At 48.1% G+C, this 16,935-nt stretch overlaps 2 protein-coding genes and 1 non-coding gene across 6 annotated transcripts; all 3 read left to right on the forward strand.

Annotated features, from left to right (window-relative positions):
- Positions 1 to 6,660, forward strand: LOC117833573 (peptidyl-prolyl cis-trans isomerase CYP23). 3 transcript variants are annotated; one of them, XR_004635504.2, is made up of 10 exons: positions 1 to 204; positions 3,977 to 4,090; positions 4,207 to 4,355; positions 4,652 to 4,724; positions 4,804 to 4,893; positions 4,998 to 5,037; positions 5,148 to 5,230; positions 5,334 to 5,371; positions 6,082 to 6,126; positions 6,276 to 6,660. XR_004635504.2 is itself a non-coding variant. In XM_034713128.2 (10 exons), exons 1-8 carry the CDS (start codon positions 73 to 75, stop codon positions 5,352 to 5,354), a joined length of 702 nt encoding a protein of 233 aa, XP_034569019.1. In that variant the 5' UTR covers positions 1 to 72; the 3' UTR covers positions 5,355 to 5,371; positions 6,102 to 6,126; positions 6,276 to 6,660. The 3 variants fall into 3 exon arrangements, 2 of the variants coding, with proteins under 2 accessions (XP_034569019.1, XP_034569018.1); XM_034713128.2 differs by having other exon boundaries at positions 6,102 to 6,126; XM_034713127.2 differs by lacking the exon at positions 6,082 to 6,126 and having other exon boundaries at positions 2 to 204.
- A 4,644-nt stretch (positions 6,661 to 11,304) lies between these two features.
- Positions 11,305 to 11,407, forward strand: LOC117834888 (U6 spliceosomal RNA). The gene has a single exon (XR_004635843.1). It is a non-coding gene; the product is annotated as a U6 spliceosomal RNA (small nuclear RNA).
- Positions 11,408 to 12,973: 1,566 nt separating this feature from the next.
- LOC117833398 (disease resistance protein RPM1) lies at positions 12,974 to 16,615 on the forward strand. 2 transcript variants are annotated; one of them, XM_034712868.2, is made up of 3 exons: positions 12,974 to 15,646; positions 15,740 to 15,908; positions 16,089 to 16,615. In XM_034712868.2, exons 1-2 carry the CDS (start codon positions 13,141 to 13,143, stop codon positions 15,883 to 15,885), a joined length of 2,652 nt encoding a protein of 883 aa, XP_034568759.1. In that variant the 5' UTR covers positions 12,974 to 13,140; the 3' UTR covers positions 15,886 to 15,908; positions 16,089 to 16,615. The 2 variants fall into 2 exon arrangements, with proteins under 2 accessions (XP_034568759.1, XP_034568758.1); XM_034712867.2 differs by having other exon boundaries at positions 12,981 to 15,908.
- Positions 16,616 to 16,935: the final 320 nt, after the last annotated feature.

Consider the following 16,935-nt stretch of genomic DNA (forward strand, 5'->3'; position numbering starts at 1 on the left):
AAGACGCCTACACTGGGCCCTCACAACTCACAACAGAAACCAAACGGAGCAAAAACCGGAAGGGGGAAAGAAATGGCGGCGATGCTCCGCCACGCCGCCGCCGCCGCAGCGGCGCTCCTAGCCGTCGCGGTCGTCTGCGCCGACGGTGCCTCCACGTTCTACTCCTCGGACCCCAACCTCGGATCCGCCCGCGTCGTCTTCCAGGTCACCCGCAAACCTTCCAACCCCTGCCTCCACGATATCGCTCTTTTGCCGCTTCGAGATTCGCCGGCGATGTCTCGCCCGGAATTCGCGCAAAAAGGGGCGATTTTTACTGGTTTCTCGGGGAGGAATCGGGTCCGAGAGTCTTGGATCCTCCGTGTTCGTTGAGGGGCTGGGAAATCGAGGGAGGATCTGAGCGAGGATATCGGGGGCGTTGTTCTTGCTGCTGCGAGATTCGTTCCGAGAATTGGCTCGGCGTGGGCAATGTGGCTGGGGACTGGGGTTGTGTTGGATTTGCGAGCTGCGAGTAGAGAGAGGGGTTTGGGTGGTCTGGTGAATGCCTAGAACTGTGAATTGGTGGTAGTGCTCTACTCATTGTCTCCATACTTGTTAGAAAATGTCATTTTTACAGACATAGGAACATTGAATTAGTGGATGTGTGGTGCTCAGCTGGCTACTCTTGCATGAATTTCCCTAGAATGGTGGGGTCGACTGGCTTCCAAGTAGATTCATATGCTGTCGTGTTTCTTCGAACATCCGTGTGGGATAAGGGTACCCATGGGTCTCTACCGACCAGGATACTGGTCAGCCCTGACAAGTGGGCCCGCCCAACCATGTCGTGTGGGCCAAGGCGTAAAGATACGTGGAGCGCAAGTCCGGAGGCTGGGCGAACGGATTCTGCTCGGATATCACGGGATACTTGTTGTAACCTGACTCAGATTGCTTTCTATGTAACAACCGACTAGAATTAGATCTCATAAGATGATAACCCTAGGTTGTCAGCCTATATAAGGCGGCTAGGGATAACTCAACCGAAGGCGTCTCATACCAGCGATACAATCCACCAGAACACAGGTCGTAGGGTATTACTCTCCGGAGGTCCGAACCTATCTAAACTTTGCGTCCCAGTGTTACCATTCGGGTTCTTGGTCTTACGATCTCCTTCGCCTACAAACCTACCACTTGGCTAACCCCCTAGTGGACTGTCGGTCACTAAATCTAACAGTTGGCGTGCTAGGTAGGTTGATCATGAGATCCTCCTTAGTGAGCTCGATGGCATCCCGCCCCGACGTCATCTTCCCAGAGAGCATGAAGGAATTCCTCGCCAATCTGATCCAGCTCCGCTTTGGGAGCATGCAAACGTACTCCGACTCCACCGCCTCCATCGCCAACTCGGTGTCCATTGCCAGCTCAGCCTCCGTCGGATCTGCATCGACGGAGCAAGGTCTTCACCCGAGGATTATCAAGCCGCTTGCCTAGCAGGTCGACGATCTCTCTCTCAGAGAGGATCCCGCGCATCCTTGCAGCAACCCACCCACCCACCCACACCCTCCGATCTACGCCCCAGGAGGTCAGCGCCGGGCTCCCCCCGCGCCCCTTTTGGCATCAAGAACTCGACTGTCATGTCTTACGAAAAACTCGTGCAGTCTTTCCAGATCCAATCTGAAGACCCTACCACCGGGACACGCGAAACAGGAGGCCCGCAACCGCCGGGAGGAGCTGCGCCGCCGCGACGATTACAACCGTCACTACGACGCCCCTGGCGATGCCTAGAATCCACCCTAGCACGACAACGACGCACGTCCCAGGGTCCTGCCGGTACAGTACCGCCTCATGGCAGACGACGACATAGACATCGACCGGTTCGCTGCGTTCACCCCCCGCCTCAGGGCTATCCAGTGGCCACTCACCTTCAAGCCAGTCATCAACGAGAACTACGATGGTCGTTCCGACCCGACGATCTGGCTGAAGACGTACTGCATCGCGGTCAAGGCTGGGAACTTCACCTATGACCAGATGGCTGCCTACTTCCCGGTGGTGATGAGAAGCGCACCTCTCTTATGGCTCGAGAACCTCCCACGAGGCTGCATCGACACTTGGGGTCAGCTCGCCAGAGCCTTCACCTAGAACTATCAGGCTACTTACACCTGACCTGGAAACATGGAAAATCTCGGCCAAGTCCGTCAGTGGAAACGAAATTCTCCGCAAGTACGTCAACCGCTTCTTCAACAACCGCAACAGGCTGGCTGACGTTGAAGACCTTGACATCATCTGGTACTTTCGTACCGGCCTCAAGAACCGTTTGTTGTTCCGCACCATGTTCCAGGCCGCTCCCAAGACGGTCGAACACATGATGCAGATCGTCAACCTTCATGCCGACACACATGAGGCCAAGAACGTCCAATTCTAGGATGGCAAGCACCGCCACAACAATGACTATGAACCGCCGACTCACCAAGACCACCAGCACTAGTCCAGGACGGAACCCTCCTGACCTCGGAAGTAGGCCCCCGAGGTCCTCGCCGCCGAAGCCGACCCTATGAGGTAGGCAACCTTCCTCCAAGAGGAGTTCGACGATACGTTGAATACCTCGTGCCCCTTCCACAAGGACACACCACAATTTTCGGGACTGCACGGTCCTCAAGAAAGAGCTCGACGCCCTGGTGGAATACAAGCGGCCCTGCCGGAACGACTATCGCAAGGAAGACAACCGCTGCGACAATCACCGCCGCGACGACCACGACAACCGTCGATGCGACGAATGCCGCCGCGATGACCAACACAGAGAAGAGCACCATGACCAGTGCAACCCCGACGCCAACCAGGGCGCCGGCAACGACAACAGTGAGTTCTAGCACGCCGAGCGGGAGGTGAACATCATCATCGGCGGCCCTAAAGCTTTCTGCAGTAATCGCAAGCACAAGTTGCAAAGGCGGGAAGTGCACTTCGTCTCCGTCACACCAGTCCAGTATCTGCGCTGGTCGAAGATGCCCATAACCTTCTCCAGGGAAGATCATTGGGTGCACATCTCGGACCCCGGGTCTTACCCGCTGGTGATGTCCCTGAAGCGCATGGACTTCACCGAGGTGCTAATCGATGGTGGCAGCGGCCTCAACATCATCTTCACCGAGACCCTAAAGCGCTTGGACTTCAACTTCGAGCGGCTCCTTCCCTGCGCAGACCCGTTCTACAGCATAGTATCCGGCAAAGGATCCTATCCTATCGGGAGAGTCATCCTGCCGGTCACGTTCAGCATCCCCGACAACAACCGCACCGAGCATCTCACCTTCAAGGTTGCCAACTTCAAGACCTCCTACCATGCCATCTTTGGCAGGCCAATGCTAGTGAGGTTCATGGCGATCCCCAACCATACCTACATCGTCCTCAAGATGTCGGCTCCAAACGGCGTCCTCTCCATCTTCGGCAATGTCGAAACGTCCTACAAGTGTGACACGGAAGCCATACAGCTCGCTGAGACCCTGGAGTACTTGGCCAACGCCACCATGATGCTCGTCGAGTCCAAGAAGGTGGACCAGAGTCATCTTCCATTAGACAGTGACTGCAACCACTCTTCTTCTAGCCAAGCTTCACCTCATGGAAGTAGCCGGATAGTATACTTAAGCTGCTATTTTAACTCTTGCTTTATGTTAATTTTGTTTTCACCTAGCATTACTCAACCCTCAAAGTACACTTGTGGAAATTTTCATGATATAAACGTAGCTTCTACATGAGTGTCATTGCAAGGGCTGCTGGCAGAGCACAACTGATTCAGTCACTAAAAGGGTGGAAACTTCGAGGGGCTAGATGTCTCAGAATTTATTATGCTCTAATGTTGGAAACCGTCTACATTTTGTTTCATTTCACGTTCTAAATCCCAGATAGTGAATTCACAAATCAAGGGTGATCATGTGTAGTTGCTACCTTTAGCATGCAACTCTTGGTAATGTTTGCTCCTGCTCTAATCATCACACTTCTGTTGCAATTGTACCTGCAGACAAGTTTTGGTGATATTGAGTTCGGTTTCTTTCCTCATGTTGCGCCTAAGACTGTTGACCACATATTCAAACTCGTGCGGCTTGGATGCTACAACACAAATCATATCTTCAGGGTATTCAGCGCTTTAAATTGCCTGCTTATAACGTTATGTCAATAGCTCAATATAACCTTAATTTTTTTTCGCAAACTACTTATTTATCTATATAATGTTATGTTGCCTTTTTCTAGGTCGACAAGGGTTTTGTGGCACAAGTTGCTGCTGTTGTAGGAGGTAGAACTGCCCCAATGAATGAGGAGCAGAAAAGAGAAGCAGAGAAAACAATTGTCGGTGAATTTAGTAGTGTCAAGCATGTCAGGGGAATCCTATCCATGGGAAGGTACATTCTGTATACAATTTGGCAGACTTCTAATACTTTTCTTTCTTATGATTCTGGCCTGAAACAATGAGCATATAGTATCTTTTTGCGCAGTTGAAGAGTTCATCCTTGAATTATCTAGTTGTTTATTAGGAAAAATATAAATACCACTACATGAGGTTTTTCCATACTTCATCTATCTGTATAGTTATGTACATATCCATAGGAATCTATTAAATCCCTGGAAAGCATTTAGAATTTGCATATTAGCTAATAGTTATCTTATAACTTATAAATCTTTCTTTTCCTTCAACAAGGCACTCTGATCCAGACAGCGGCGGTTCATCCTTCTCCTTTCTTCTTGGCGATGCTCCACACCTTGATGGCCAGGTGTTTAACACTACTTCAAAGCTTCATAATCGATATCAGCTACTTCACTGGTCTGAGATTGATACATAATGAATTTCAGTATGCTGTATTTGGGAGGGTCACTAAAGGTGACGATACATTGAGAAAGCTAGAGAGGCTTCCAACCCGCAGAGAAGGCATTTTTGTGATGGTACGTGTCAACTGCAAGAGCTCTGTGTCATGCACAGGACCCTTATATATAGTATGCCTGACAAAGTGACAAGTGAATGTTGTGTTTTTTTTTTCTTTTGTCAGCCGATCGAGCGAATCGACATCCTGTCAACATACTATTATGGTAAGACTGACCCAAGATTTTGTATGCAAAGCTAGCAAACATAGCATTATACATGATCTAGGATTTGAAATGCCAGCAGTTCTCAATAGTCAATGGCCGGCCTTGTGCAGATATTGATATGGAGAGCTGCGAAGCAGAAAAATCTATTCTTAGGAGGAGACTTTCTGAATCAGCATCAGAAGTTGAGCGATGGGTAAGAATCTTACAAATATTGAAGACAATTCTTCTTAGCATATGCCTGTTCAGAGAAATATTCAAAGTTGTCAACTCATGCCATTTTCATTTTTCTTTTGCAGAGAAGAAAATGCTTCGCTTGATGCTGGAGTTATGTCAGGTGAAACACTTGCTTATTGATTTCAGTATAACATTTACAAGGCAGCAACTTGATATATGTGTTAAACAGTTGGAATGAAAATACTAAATGCTTAAAAGGATTAGTAGTTTCCGTATTGATCACACAATAAGGGATCCTCCAGTGGAAGTATGGAACTACCAAGTATGAAAATTGCCATCCGAGTTGACTTGTACAATCCAGATATTTAAAGTCATGTGTCTAATGCTGTTGTAAGTGACCTGGTAATTTGATCCTTGCACTCATGTAGTACCTGCATTCCACGATGTCCAGTCTCACTAGTCGCTACTAGGCTTGCCAAAATGGTATGTTCATTTTTTATCATTCCGAGTGGGACTGGGCGTGTGATAGTCAATTGATCTAAATATGAGTAGGGACATGTGACGGAGTGCATTAGTCTGGCAGAAATTAATGCTGACAAGAACTCCATCCAATGTGTACCATGTTCACGTTAGTGATTGATGGCTGCCCTTGTTAGTGACCCAGGTAGACTCATTTGTCTTGTACTTGACTCCATCCAAGATGTCCTGTGTTCATTAACTTACACCTTAAACACATGGGGGTCATAATCAAGTAGTTTCTTTCAAAAAGTAACTCCGTCCGTCTTCCTTTTGGAGGTTTCCTTGTACCAATGTAACATTGTTAACATAATTTATTTCTAATATATTGTTCCCCTAAATCATAATGTGCAGTTTCTTTTTTATTCCTCCAGGATACGAACTTGTCAAGTGCAGTAGGTGAATACCTCAAAAACGAATCGTTTCTTTTGAACCGCACCAGAAATATTGCTTGGTTAACTCAAGCATGCATGAGCAACACCAATCTTTGAAATTTTCAATACAAACTGCCTGCCCTTATAATTTTTTTTACCTTTGATGCAACGCAGGGCTGATGGCTGAGGCACAGCACGGACTGTATGGAAAGTGAATTGCTCCCTTAATGTGCATGCTGTATGCCTTTAAATGTACTCAAAAGTGTTACATGAGTCGATGCTATAGCTATAATGCTAAATTAAATAGAAATGTGGTTACATACATACATGCTCGGTGGGTTTTGTTTGCCACAGTTGCAACAAAGTCTCAGTTCATCTCCTGTTTTTAGCTTGGTTTTGTCAAGACAATGTATGCTACGACCGGCACACCTACATTTATATATGGTCATGAAACATGCTTCTCAGAGAAGATGAAATGGCTGCCTCCTGGAGACCTGAACTGTGTATATTTGGCACAGGTTACTCGCAGTAATGAAAAAGCAAAGTGCGTTTTGTTTTAGGTTGTCTGATCTCTGTATTTTGTTAAAAAGAAAAGAACTAATAATACACAGAACTGCAGTGACTAGTGGTGGACTGAACGAAGGCTGTCTGAAACTATAGTTTTGCTACCGGCAGTAACTGCCCGGTGGATACTGTACATCGGATATGCTGCAATTTCACCGCTCACCTTCTATCAGAGACAAAACTGCTGATGTTATTTCACATGCAAAATCGCTTGGAACTTAAAAAACTATAAATCTTAGATCGAGTATCAAAATTAAATTCTGATTGCACCATTGGTTTTTTGACAATAAAAGCTTCACAACAAGACTCCACTTGGCTATATTTGGACGAACTTTTTTTATTCATATTTTTAATCAAGGTTGCACATTTTCTTGACCGAGTTCATATACTTTGTTCCAGACGTACAAATTTTTGTTCCATAAGTTTGTACAATTTATTCCAGATCTATACATTTTTGTTCTGTTCTATGTATTCATATAATTTGCTCAATGTGTATAGTTATTTTGTTCTGTAACTTTGTATAATTTGTTCCAGATATACATATCATAAAAATATTTTCACCTTCATAAAAATATCCATAAATAAATTTCATCCAAACATAGTCGAGTGTAGTCTTATTTTGAAGATTTTGTTGTAATAAGATTAATGGTGCAATCGGAATTTAATTTAGATGCTCGGTTTATGGGTTATGACTTTTTTTAAACTTCAAAACTGCATGCATGTCGATGATATCATCAAACTTGTCCTCGCTTGCATGCATGGGTACATGCATTTGATTCTTTTCTTCTTTAGGTCTTGTGGGCCAAATAAGAATAGATGTCATAGGTGCATGCAACTGATCCAACCTTGACGCTACATGTGGCGAATTTGTTGCCTTTGATGATAACTAGCCGCACCCATAACTATAGATGACCAAACGAGTGGCGCGGCCCGGCCTGGCCCGAGCACGGTTTGGCTCAACCCGTTTAGGCCTGGATAATAACCGTATCGTGCCATGCTGGCCCATGGGCCGAAGCAGCGGCCTAGGCCCAACACTAAGGGCTATTAGCCGTGCTGGCCAGCCTAGTGGCCCGTCGGGCCCATGAAGGTCCATCCTTCCCATTCTAGCCCGGCTCAGCTAAAAAAAATCCTTCATCAGATTAATTTTCGAAGGCAAAAATTAGAGGTATTATACATACAAACATATATACATATATATTTAGAGGTAATGCACATGCAAATATATATACAAATTACAACTAAACGTGCCTAAGCATGTCTAAACGTGCCTCCATCGTGCCCTAGCGGGCCGGCCGTTAATTGTGCCAGACCGAGCTGACCCTAGAGCTGACGTAGTGACTCAGACCGGACACTAAGGACACTAAGGACGGACCGGGTCAGCCCGGGCACGGCTAGGATCGTGCTAGGTCAGACTGGTACCGAACCAAATTTTCGGGCCGTGGGTTATGGCCAAGCTTTTCCCATAATCACCGCACGTCCGCAGGTGTCTGCGCTGCATTGGTAGCCGTGTCCGTCCGAGTCGTCTTCTTCCTCTTCATGTGAGCGAGAAGTGGCCCTAACTAACGCTGCTGAAAACCAAGCTCATAACTCTAGGGCGAGCAGGCATATCACGTTTCTAGTAGCTCCATGCCATGCTGCGACGACGACGACGTGCGATCTCTCGAGCACGCGTGAAACCATGGAACAAAACGACGAAGCCTGCGTTGCTCGTGCCCATGGTTTCATGGAAAAAACCGTTGCGAGAGTGTGTGGCCGCCGTTCGGGAGACCAACAAGCGAGCTAGTGTCAGAGATATCATATCTACAAAATGTAACAGGGTTGGATATCCATCGACGACGTGGAAAAGATCAGGCGGCTGACATATATACGCTCCTTAATTAGAACATGCTCGTACTCTTGGCCAAAAAGGACATGTACACTTGGCCACTTGGGCGCGTTACGTTCTTCAGTCCATGCACAAAAGAGCAGCCTCCCTACTATAGAGTATGGAGTGTGTGCACACACACACACACAGTAGATCAGTGAGTATGAAGTGCGGAATCAGATCGATCAGCTCACAGACGAGCACTACACAAAGCCCAAGAAGCAGCAGGCACACGTGCACTACCGCTATAATAGCTACACTGCACTACACTTTGACACACAATCGCATGTCGTCGTCGATCGACAAACGACGGCTTGGAAGTTGGAGAGAAAATCGATCGATGATGGGCCGCTAGTGGCCAGCTAGCACGCGCATGTGTATGTGAACGGAAAAGGAGAGAAAAGCGACAAATTGCGTTGCAACCATGCATATGATATGGAAGAACAAGCTATGACAATTTGGAGACCATGCAAATTGGCGAACCGTCAGTTGCTAATCTATAAGCAAGCATCTGCTCGTCTCTGTCGGTGTCATCATCTGTCAAGCTTAGAAATTACTTGGAACTTAATCCTGTCGTCTCTACACAGTTGATTCGTGCGTGTAATTACCTGCGGTAATTAATAAGGTCGTACGGAGTAGCTTATCAATGCCCCCGGATTTAATTGGCGTGCGTGTTTTCTTAGGAAGTGTTTGGATACGACGCGCTAAACTTTAGCAGGATCGTATCGGATGTTCAGATGCTAATTAGGAGGACTAAATATGAGTTAATTACAAAACTAATTACACAAATGGAATCTAATTCGCGAGATGGATCTATTAAGCCTAATTAATCCATCATTAGCAATGGTTACTGTAGCACCACATTGTCAAATCATGGACTAATTAGGTTTAATAGATTCGTCTCGCGAATTAAACTCTATCTGTGTAATTAGTTTTATAATTAGACTATGTTTAATACTCCTGATTAGTATCAACCATCCGACGTAAGACAGTTGCTGAACTTTAGCAGCCTGCGTCCAATCAGGCCCTTAGGAGAAAAATGTTTCGTCTGCTTCCTTGGATGGCTGGCGTTCATGCTTGCAACTGCCTGCTACTCAATTATAGATTTCCATTTGGCCCGCGGCCCGTGGGCCGGCCCACGGCATGACATTTTGGCCCGGTACAGGCACGGCCCGGCACGGCGGCCTTGCAGGCCGGGCCGACCCGGCCTACAGCACGGGCCAGGCCTGGGCCGCTGCCTCAGCCCGTGGGCTGGCCCGGCACGGCCTGTCCCATTTGGCCCGTGGGCCATAAACAGGCGGCACGGCCTGCCAGGCCTGCCTCAATCCCGCACCGCACCGAACCCCTCCGCTCCTACTCCTACTTCTTCAAGCCGCCTCCCCGGTCTCTCCGCACTCCCGCTGTCCCGCACAGCCGCACCCGCACTGCCTCCGTCTCCGCCGCCTCCCCCTGCCGGCGTGCCCCCGGCGACCTCCGCGCCTCCCGTGCCTCGGCCGCCTCCCCCTGCCGGCGTGCCCCCGGCGACCTCCGCGCCTCTCCTGCCTCCGCCGCCTCCCCCTGCCGGCGTGCCCCCGGCGACCTCCGCGCCTCCCCTGCCTCCGCCGCTTCCCCCTGCCGGCGTGCCCCCGGCGACCTCCGCGCCTCCCCTGCCTCCGCCGCCTCCCCCTGCCGGCGTGCCCCCGGCGACCTCCGCGCCTCCCCTGCCTCCGCCGCCTCCCCCTGCCGGCGTGCCCCCGGCGACCTCCGCGCCTCCCCTGCCTCCGCCGCCTCCCCCTGCCGGCGTGCCCCCGGCGACCTCCGCGCCTCCCCTGCCTCCGCCGCCTCCCCCTGCCGGCGTGCCCCCGGCGACCTCCGCGCCTCCCCTGCCTCCGCCGCCTCCCCCTGCCGGCGTGCCCCCGGCGACCTCCGCGCCTCCCCTGCCTCCGCCGCCTCCCCCTGCCGGCCTGCCCCCGGCGGCCCGACCGGCCGGCCCCTCGCTCGTCGCGGTTTCCGCCGCCTCCCCCTGCCCCCGACGACCTGACCGGCCGGTCGCTCGCACGTCGCGGCCTCCGCGCCTCTCCCTGCCCCCGGAGCCGTGCCCCTCCGCCGCCACCTCCCCGGCCGGTCCCATGGCCCTCCGCCGCTGCCTCCCCGGCCGGGACCGTGGCCCTCCACAGCTGTGGCGGTAGGGAAAAGAGGGGCTAGAGCCGTGCCCCTCCGCCGCTGCCTCCCCGGCCAGTCCCATGGCCCTCCGCCGCCGCCTCCCCGGCCGGACCGTGGCCCTCCACTGCGCGGCGGCGCGGCGGCGCCGCGGCGGGGAAAAGAGGAGCCGGAGCCGTGCTGCGGGCCAGCATGGGCACGATGAGCCTATTAAGGCCCACCGGGCCAGTAGGTCGGCACGGCCTGCCTAAGAAGGCAGCAGGCCGGACCTGGGCTGCTCCTTCGGCACGTGGGCCGGCCCGGCCTGGCACGATTATTGTGCGGGCCTAAACAGGCCGGGCCTAAGAAGGCCGGGCCTAATCGGGCTCGTGCCAGGCCGGGCTGGGCCGCCCGTTTGGCCATCTATATGCTCAATTGCATCGATGATGGGCCACTAGTTTAACGTGCTGCGTTGCTCGTTATATTGGGCCGAAAGTAGATGGCCGGCCCACCACGGGATGGAGAGCGCGCGCCGCCTGGGTCCGGCCCGCTGGGTGGGTAGGGAGCTAACGCGTGGGAAGCTAGATGTTTACTACCAAATTGCCTCTCCAAACACCGGTAAATCAAGCTATAAGCCAAAGATTCATCCCTCGCAATGTCTCTTCGGAGACATCCTCCTAAATTGGAACAATACGGACAAGATTAGCATGACACCTATGGAAGGATGACATGCATAAATTGAGGAATCATCCAAATTTTTTTAAATTTTCGTGCATCGGTCCCTAGTTTACTCGCAACTATGCCCCCTTTTGCCACTGATCCACAGGTGACTTCACATTTTTGTGTTCCCGCTCAACTATGCCCCCTTTTGCCACTGATCCACAAGGTGACTTCACATTTTTGTGTTCCCGCTGTTGTCATCTTTCAGTTTCCTTCTTTCTTTTTAACAAAATAACTCAGTTTACTTCCAATAAAAATAAATTCATTGTCTCCATCACAAAAAACCAGCTAAAACACTAATATCCATTTAAAAGCACATATTTACACACAAACATGCATGTGGCAGAAAGATCTTAGATGGTTGATATTTTACGTGTCCATTGAACATCCACACAATGGGCGTATCATAAGACAATCTCTTTTAGAATGTCAAATCCAGGTGTTTGTTCTTCATTTCTTCAATTTAGCATCTTTCGGTAGCGCAAGTCCATGCATGTCGATCTCACCACAGTCCACCCACGCAACCAAACAGGTAGCCCTTGAACTTGCCCCTTCCCTGCTCACCCAAATGTCACAAAATCATATGAAAACTAGTAACTGATGAACAGTCAGCAGAAAATAATAAGGAATAAGCTACGTTTCAAATGTCAAAAGGGAGTAGAAGATGAGTGGGGAGCACGTCGCAACATGAATATATATGGAAGAACATGTTATGTTATGGCATTCTTTTTTTTAATTTGCTGACCGGATTGGCAAATCATTCTTGATGATCTTTAGTCATCATCAACAGTTTGGTAGTGCATTGTTGTTCTTTTGTGTCTTATAGTAAACTGAGACAAGATGCGATACACGTAGTGCATTGTTGCTCTGTGGAAACGTGACGTGTGACGGAGCTGACCTTGGGATCGGCGCGGCCGGGCCGGATCTTGATGATCTTTAGTCATCATCAACAGTTTTGATAAATTCAGCGTTTTTTTTGTATGGCCCTTTTGAAAAGCTAAAACTATTTCCGTGATCCTACCTTTTTATGCGAAGAGATCCTACACAAATTGGACGAATTATTATGAAATCCATTAAAATTTCGTGTTCCTAATGAGAAAAAAAATTGTGTAGATTTATCAAACTGATTCATAGTTTTTTCCAACCGTCATGATTGTTTTGCAGAAAAGTTCCTCACTTTTTTTCTAATCAACCCATCCCTCACACCTCCTTGATCCGGACGCATGGCGCTCACGAAGCCTGCATGCATGCAGCAGTTGGTGGACTTGCGCTCCACGGCTCTGCGCGCACCAGGTAGGTAGAGTCAAGCTTCGCCAAGGGGATCCGCCATTGAGCTGCAGCTACCGCGTCAAACGAAATTTCTCAGAAGGTAATGAACACAGCGTCAAGGAAGACCAAGTCCTTGGCTTGGAAATAAAGTTGATGAGACTTTGAGAGAGACATGACTGGCTTGGAAACAAAGTTGATGAGACTTTGAGAAAGACATGACTGGCTTGGAAACAAAATTGATGAGAGAGAGAGAGAGAGACATGATTAGCATGGAAACAAAGTTGATAAAACTTTGAGAGAGACATGATTGGCTTGGAAATAAAGTTGATGAGACTTTGAGAGAGACCTGATGATGGATGAGTTTGTGAATGATTCAGCGCCCCATGACACAAACAACTCATAACCTGCTAATGCTAATCCCGCACGCCAGTGCGCGCTGGTGTTGTTTCGGACATAGTCCATCCACTTGTAACTCAGCTCTCAACCATCCACGCAACAACCACCATGGCTGAAGCAGTTGTAGGGTTGCTGATTGGCAAGCTCGGTGCGGCTTTGGTGAATGAGGCAGCAAGTTCTAGTGCATCACTGCTCTGCCACGAAGCCTCTGCCCTCAAGGGTCTCTTTGGTGAGATCCATGAAGCCAAGGATGAGCTTGAGAGTATGCATGCTTATTTGAAAGCAGCAGAGCGGTTCAAGGACACTGATGAGACCACCGGCCTCTTCGTCGACAGAATCAGGGGCTTCGCTTTTGAGATCGAGGATGTTGTTGATGAGTTCACCTACAAGCTGGAGGACAAGCACGGAGGGTTTGTTTCCAAGATGAAGAAGAGGATCAAGTATGCCAGTACCTGGCGCCGGCTTGCGCACAAGCTGAATGATATCAAGGGCAGGCTTCAAGAGGCTAAGCAGCGGAACCAGGACTACGCCATGAAACAAATGGACAGAAATGCTGGAGGCGTTGCTTTTCATGCCAATCAAGCTTTGAATTTCACAAGGGATGAGGACCTTGTGGGGATTACCGAGCACAAGAAGCAACTGGTTCAATGGCTAGCAGATGATTTAGAACAGAGATGCAAAATATTCACTGTTTGGGGCATGCCTGGTGTGGGGAAAACAACTTTGGTTGCTCATGTGTACAAGACCATCAAAATGGACTTTGATGCTGCTGCATGGGTAACCGTGTCACAGAGTTATGATGTTCAAGAGCTGTTGAAGAAAATTGCTGGAGAGGTTGGCATCACAGCTGATGTTGCCAACATGGAAATGGAAAGACTAGCTGAGATCATCTACGAGTACCTCCAAGGTAAAAGGTACATCTTAGTTCTGGATGACGTTTGGACTGCAGATGTCTGGTCAGAGATAAGGAAAGTTTTTCCATCTAATTGTATTGGTCGATTTGTTATTACATCAAGAAAGCATGAAGTATCATTATTAGGAACCAGTAATTCAGCTATTCACTTGGAACCACTTGACGAAGATAACTCTTGGGAGTTATTCTGCAAATCAGCCTTTTGGAACGATGGTGACAGAAAGTGCCCATTGCACTTGAAAGTTTTGGCTTTGAAATTTGTCGAGAAGTGTGAAGGGTTGCCTATTGCTATTGCATGCATCGGTAGCCAATTATCTGCGAAAGGACAAACTTCTGCTGAATGGGAAAAAGCATATGATGAGTTAGAGCTGCAGTTGGTTAAAAATGTGATGCCTCGTGTTGAGACTATTCTTAAAGTCAGCTTGGAGGACCTTCCATGTGATTTGAGAAATTGTTTCTTACACTGTGCATTATTCCCAGAAGATTATCGCATCAACAGGAGGACAGTAATGAGGCACTGGATTAGTAGTGGGTTCATCAAGAAGAAAGGGAACCGAACATTGGAGGAAGTGGCGGAGGAGTACTTGACTGAGCTTGTGAACCGAAGCCTATTACAGGTAGTGAAGAGGAATCATGCTGGGCGGTTGAAATGTTGTCAAATGCATGATGTCATACGGCTTGTTGCGCTCAGAAAAGCAGAGAAAGAATGCTTTGGTAAAGTGTATGATGGCTCTGGGGAATTTTCTGGAGGGCCCACACGTCGTATATCAATCCAGAGTAGAAACCTTGACCGAATTAGTCCATCAAATGCATCACACATCCGTTCACTTCATGCTTTTGAGAGGTATATCAATATTGATTTGCTGAGGCCCATCCTAACATCTTCGAATTTGCTGTCAACGTTGGATCTGAAAGGTGCTTGTATCAAGATGTTGCCTACTGAGGTATTCAACTTGTTTAATCTGCGGTATTTGGGCCTTAGACATACTGCTATTGAAAGTCTACCTGAAACAATAGGAAGGTTGCAAAACTTGGAAGTGTTGGATGCTTTTAATGCTCAGTTGTTGTATTTGCCGAATAACATTGTAAAACTTCAGAAGTTGAGATACCTTTATGCATGTATTATTTGTGAAGAACTAGAAGATTATCACCGTGGCAGTGGTGTAAAGGTGCCAAGTGGCATAAGGCACTTGACGTCACTGCAAGCTTTGCAATGTGTGGAGGCAAGTTCAGAAATTCTGCGTGAGGTTGGAGATTTGACAGAGCTTAGAACATTCGATGTGTGCAATGTGAGAAGTGAACACTCTGGTAACTTAAGAGATGCTGTCAACAAAATGAGTCATCTTGTTCATCTAGAAATTACAACTCTAGGGGAGGAGGAAGTGCTGCAGCTAGAGGGACTTTGTTTACCTCCAACCTTTTCTTGGCTTGGTTTACAAGGACAGCTGGAGAAAAAATCAATACCTAAGGTTCTGTCATCTTGGTCTCGCCTCAGTAGCCTCACAAAGTTGCAGATGGAATTCTGCAGAATTGATGAGGAGTCGTTTCCCAGTTTGTTGGTGCTAAGTGGTTTATGTGTGCTTTCCCTTACCAAGGCTTTTGATGGGAAGAAGCTGCACTTCACTGCAGGGTGTTTCCCAAGACTTCAGAGTCTATTCATATGTCACGCACCACAGCTCAATCAAGTTCAAATAGAACAGGGTGCGATGTCAAACCTTGCTGAGCTCAACTTTGGTTACTGTCCTATGTTGAAGTTTCTTCCTCAAGGTATTGAACACCTTAAAAACCTTGTAGAGTTATTTCTGAAGGATACATCAGAAGAGCTCGTAGAGAGGCTTTGGCGGAAGGGAGGACCAGATGAATGCAAGGACGATAGTATGGACATTAGCCACATCAGAAAGGTTATTGTTCGTATGGGCACCCGGGAATGGATAATGTGATCGAAAGACTACCTGCTGCTAAGGTAATGTTTTTGTTTTTTGGGACCTAGATAGAATTTGAGCAATAATGTACCCATCCACCAATAATGTACCCATCCACCAATAATGTACATCCATCATGCTGTTATATCCTCTCGTGAGCATATATCATTTATATCGTTTAAAATGATACGAAGATTGACTTTTCTAACTTTGATCGGCAGGCCGTATGACTGTCAGAAGCTGCACTGCCTTGCAGCAATTCCACTCCCGGACTTCCATACTCCAGATTGTCTTCTCGTTAGCTGCATACCAGAGTTCGGAAGTCCCAAGCAAGATACATTTCTCGGAATGCCAGCTGCTGCCTGTCAGCATGAAGGAAATCACAGGGCCAGCAGAATTCCAGTATCGGCATGACAAATGGTGCTAATTTTAAATATCATAGATATCGTGAGTATCGGCCTCCCAATGAGTCGCCAATGCGGTAGACTGGTGAAGGCTGTTGGCTTCTGAGGGCCTTCACCATTTCATTATCTGAACTCGTGAAATGGAGAGCTCTGTTTGCTCTTCTTGAAGTTATTTTCAGAAGTTGAAAGGCGAGTTGTCTCTTTTCTTGAAACCTTTTTCGTTTCAAAAGTTGTCTCTTTTCTCTTTTGTGGTTGTCGCCTTACCCCTCTGATTAACAATCTAGAGTTCTAGACACTTGTATTTGAATTCTTGTCGAATCCAATATTTTATGACACTTCGATCATATGTCCCCTCATATCCATTAGTTTTAAAAATTCTATGTTTTTTTTGTATAGCCCATTTGAAAAGCTGAAATCTTTTCCATGACCCTACATTGTTTTTTTGCAAATGGATCCTACATAAACTGGACGAATTCTTATGAAACTAATTAAAATTGTAGGTTTACGAAACCGATTCGAAGTTTTTTTTCCCCCAGAAAAAACAGTGATTTTTGCGCAGAGAGAAGGAAAACAACACAAGAAACGGCCTAGATTTCTTATTGGGCTCGGCCCATATGTGACGCGGTGAGCCGAGGAGTCCACGTATTTTTCGGCCTGCCACTGC

This window comes from Setaria viridis, chromosome 8 (assembly GCF_005286985.2).
Source record: "Setaria viridis chromosome 8, Setaria_viridis_v4.0, whole genome shotgun sequence".
Taxonomy (NCBI): domain Eukaryota; kingdom Viridiplantae; phylum Streptophyta; class Magnoliopsida; order Poales; family Poaceae; genus Setaria; species Setaria viridis.

Coding starts and splice junctions, on each gene's coding strand:
- LOC117833398 (XM_034712867.2), top strand. CDS start 13,141: ATGGCTGAAGCAGTTGTAGGGTTGCTGATTGGCAAGCTCGGTGCGGCT.
- LOC117833573 (XM_034713128.2), top strand. CDS start 73: ATGGCGGCGATGCTCCGCCACGCCGCCGCCGCCGCAGCGGCGCTCCTA. Junction 4,894..4,997: donor GAGAAGGCATTTTTGTGATG/GTACGTGTCAAC, acceptor TTCTTTTGTCAG/CCGATCGAGCGAATCGACAT. Junction 5,038..5,147: donor CCTGTCAACATACTATTATG/GTAAGACTGACC, acceptor GGCCTTGTGCAG/ATATTGATATGGAGAGCTGC.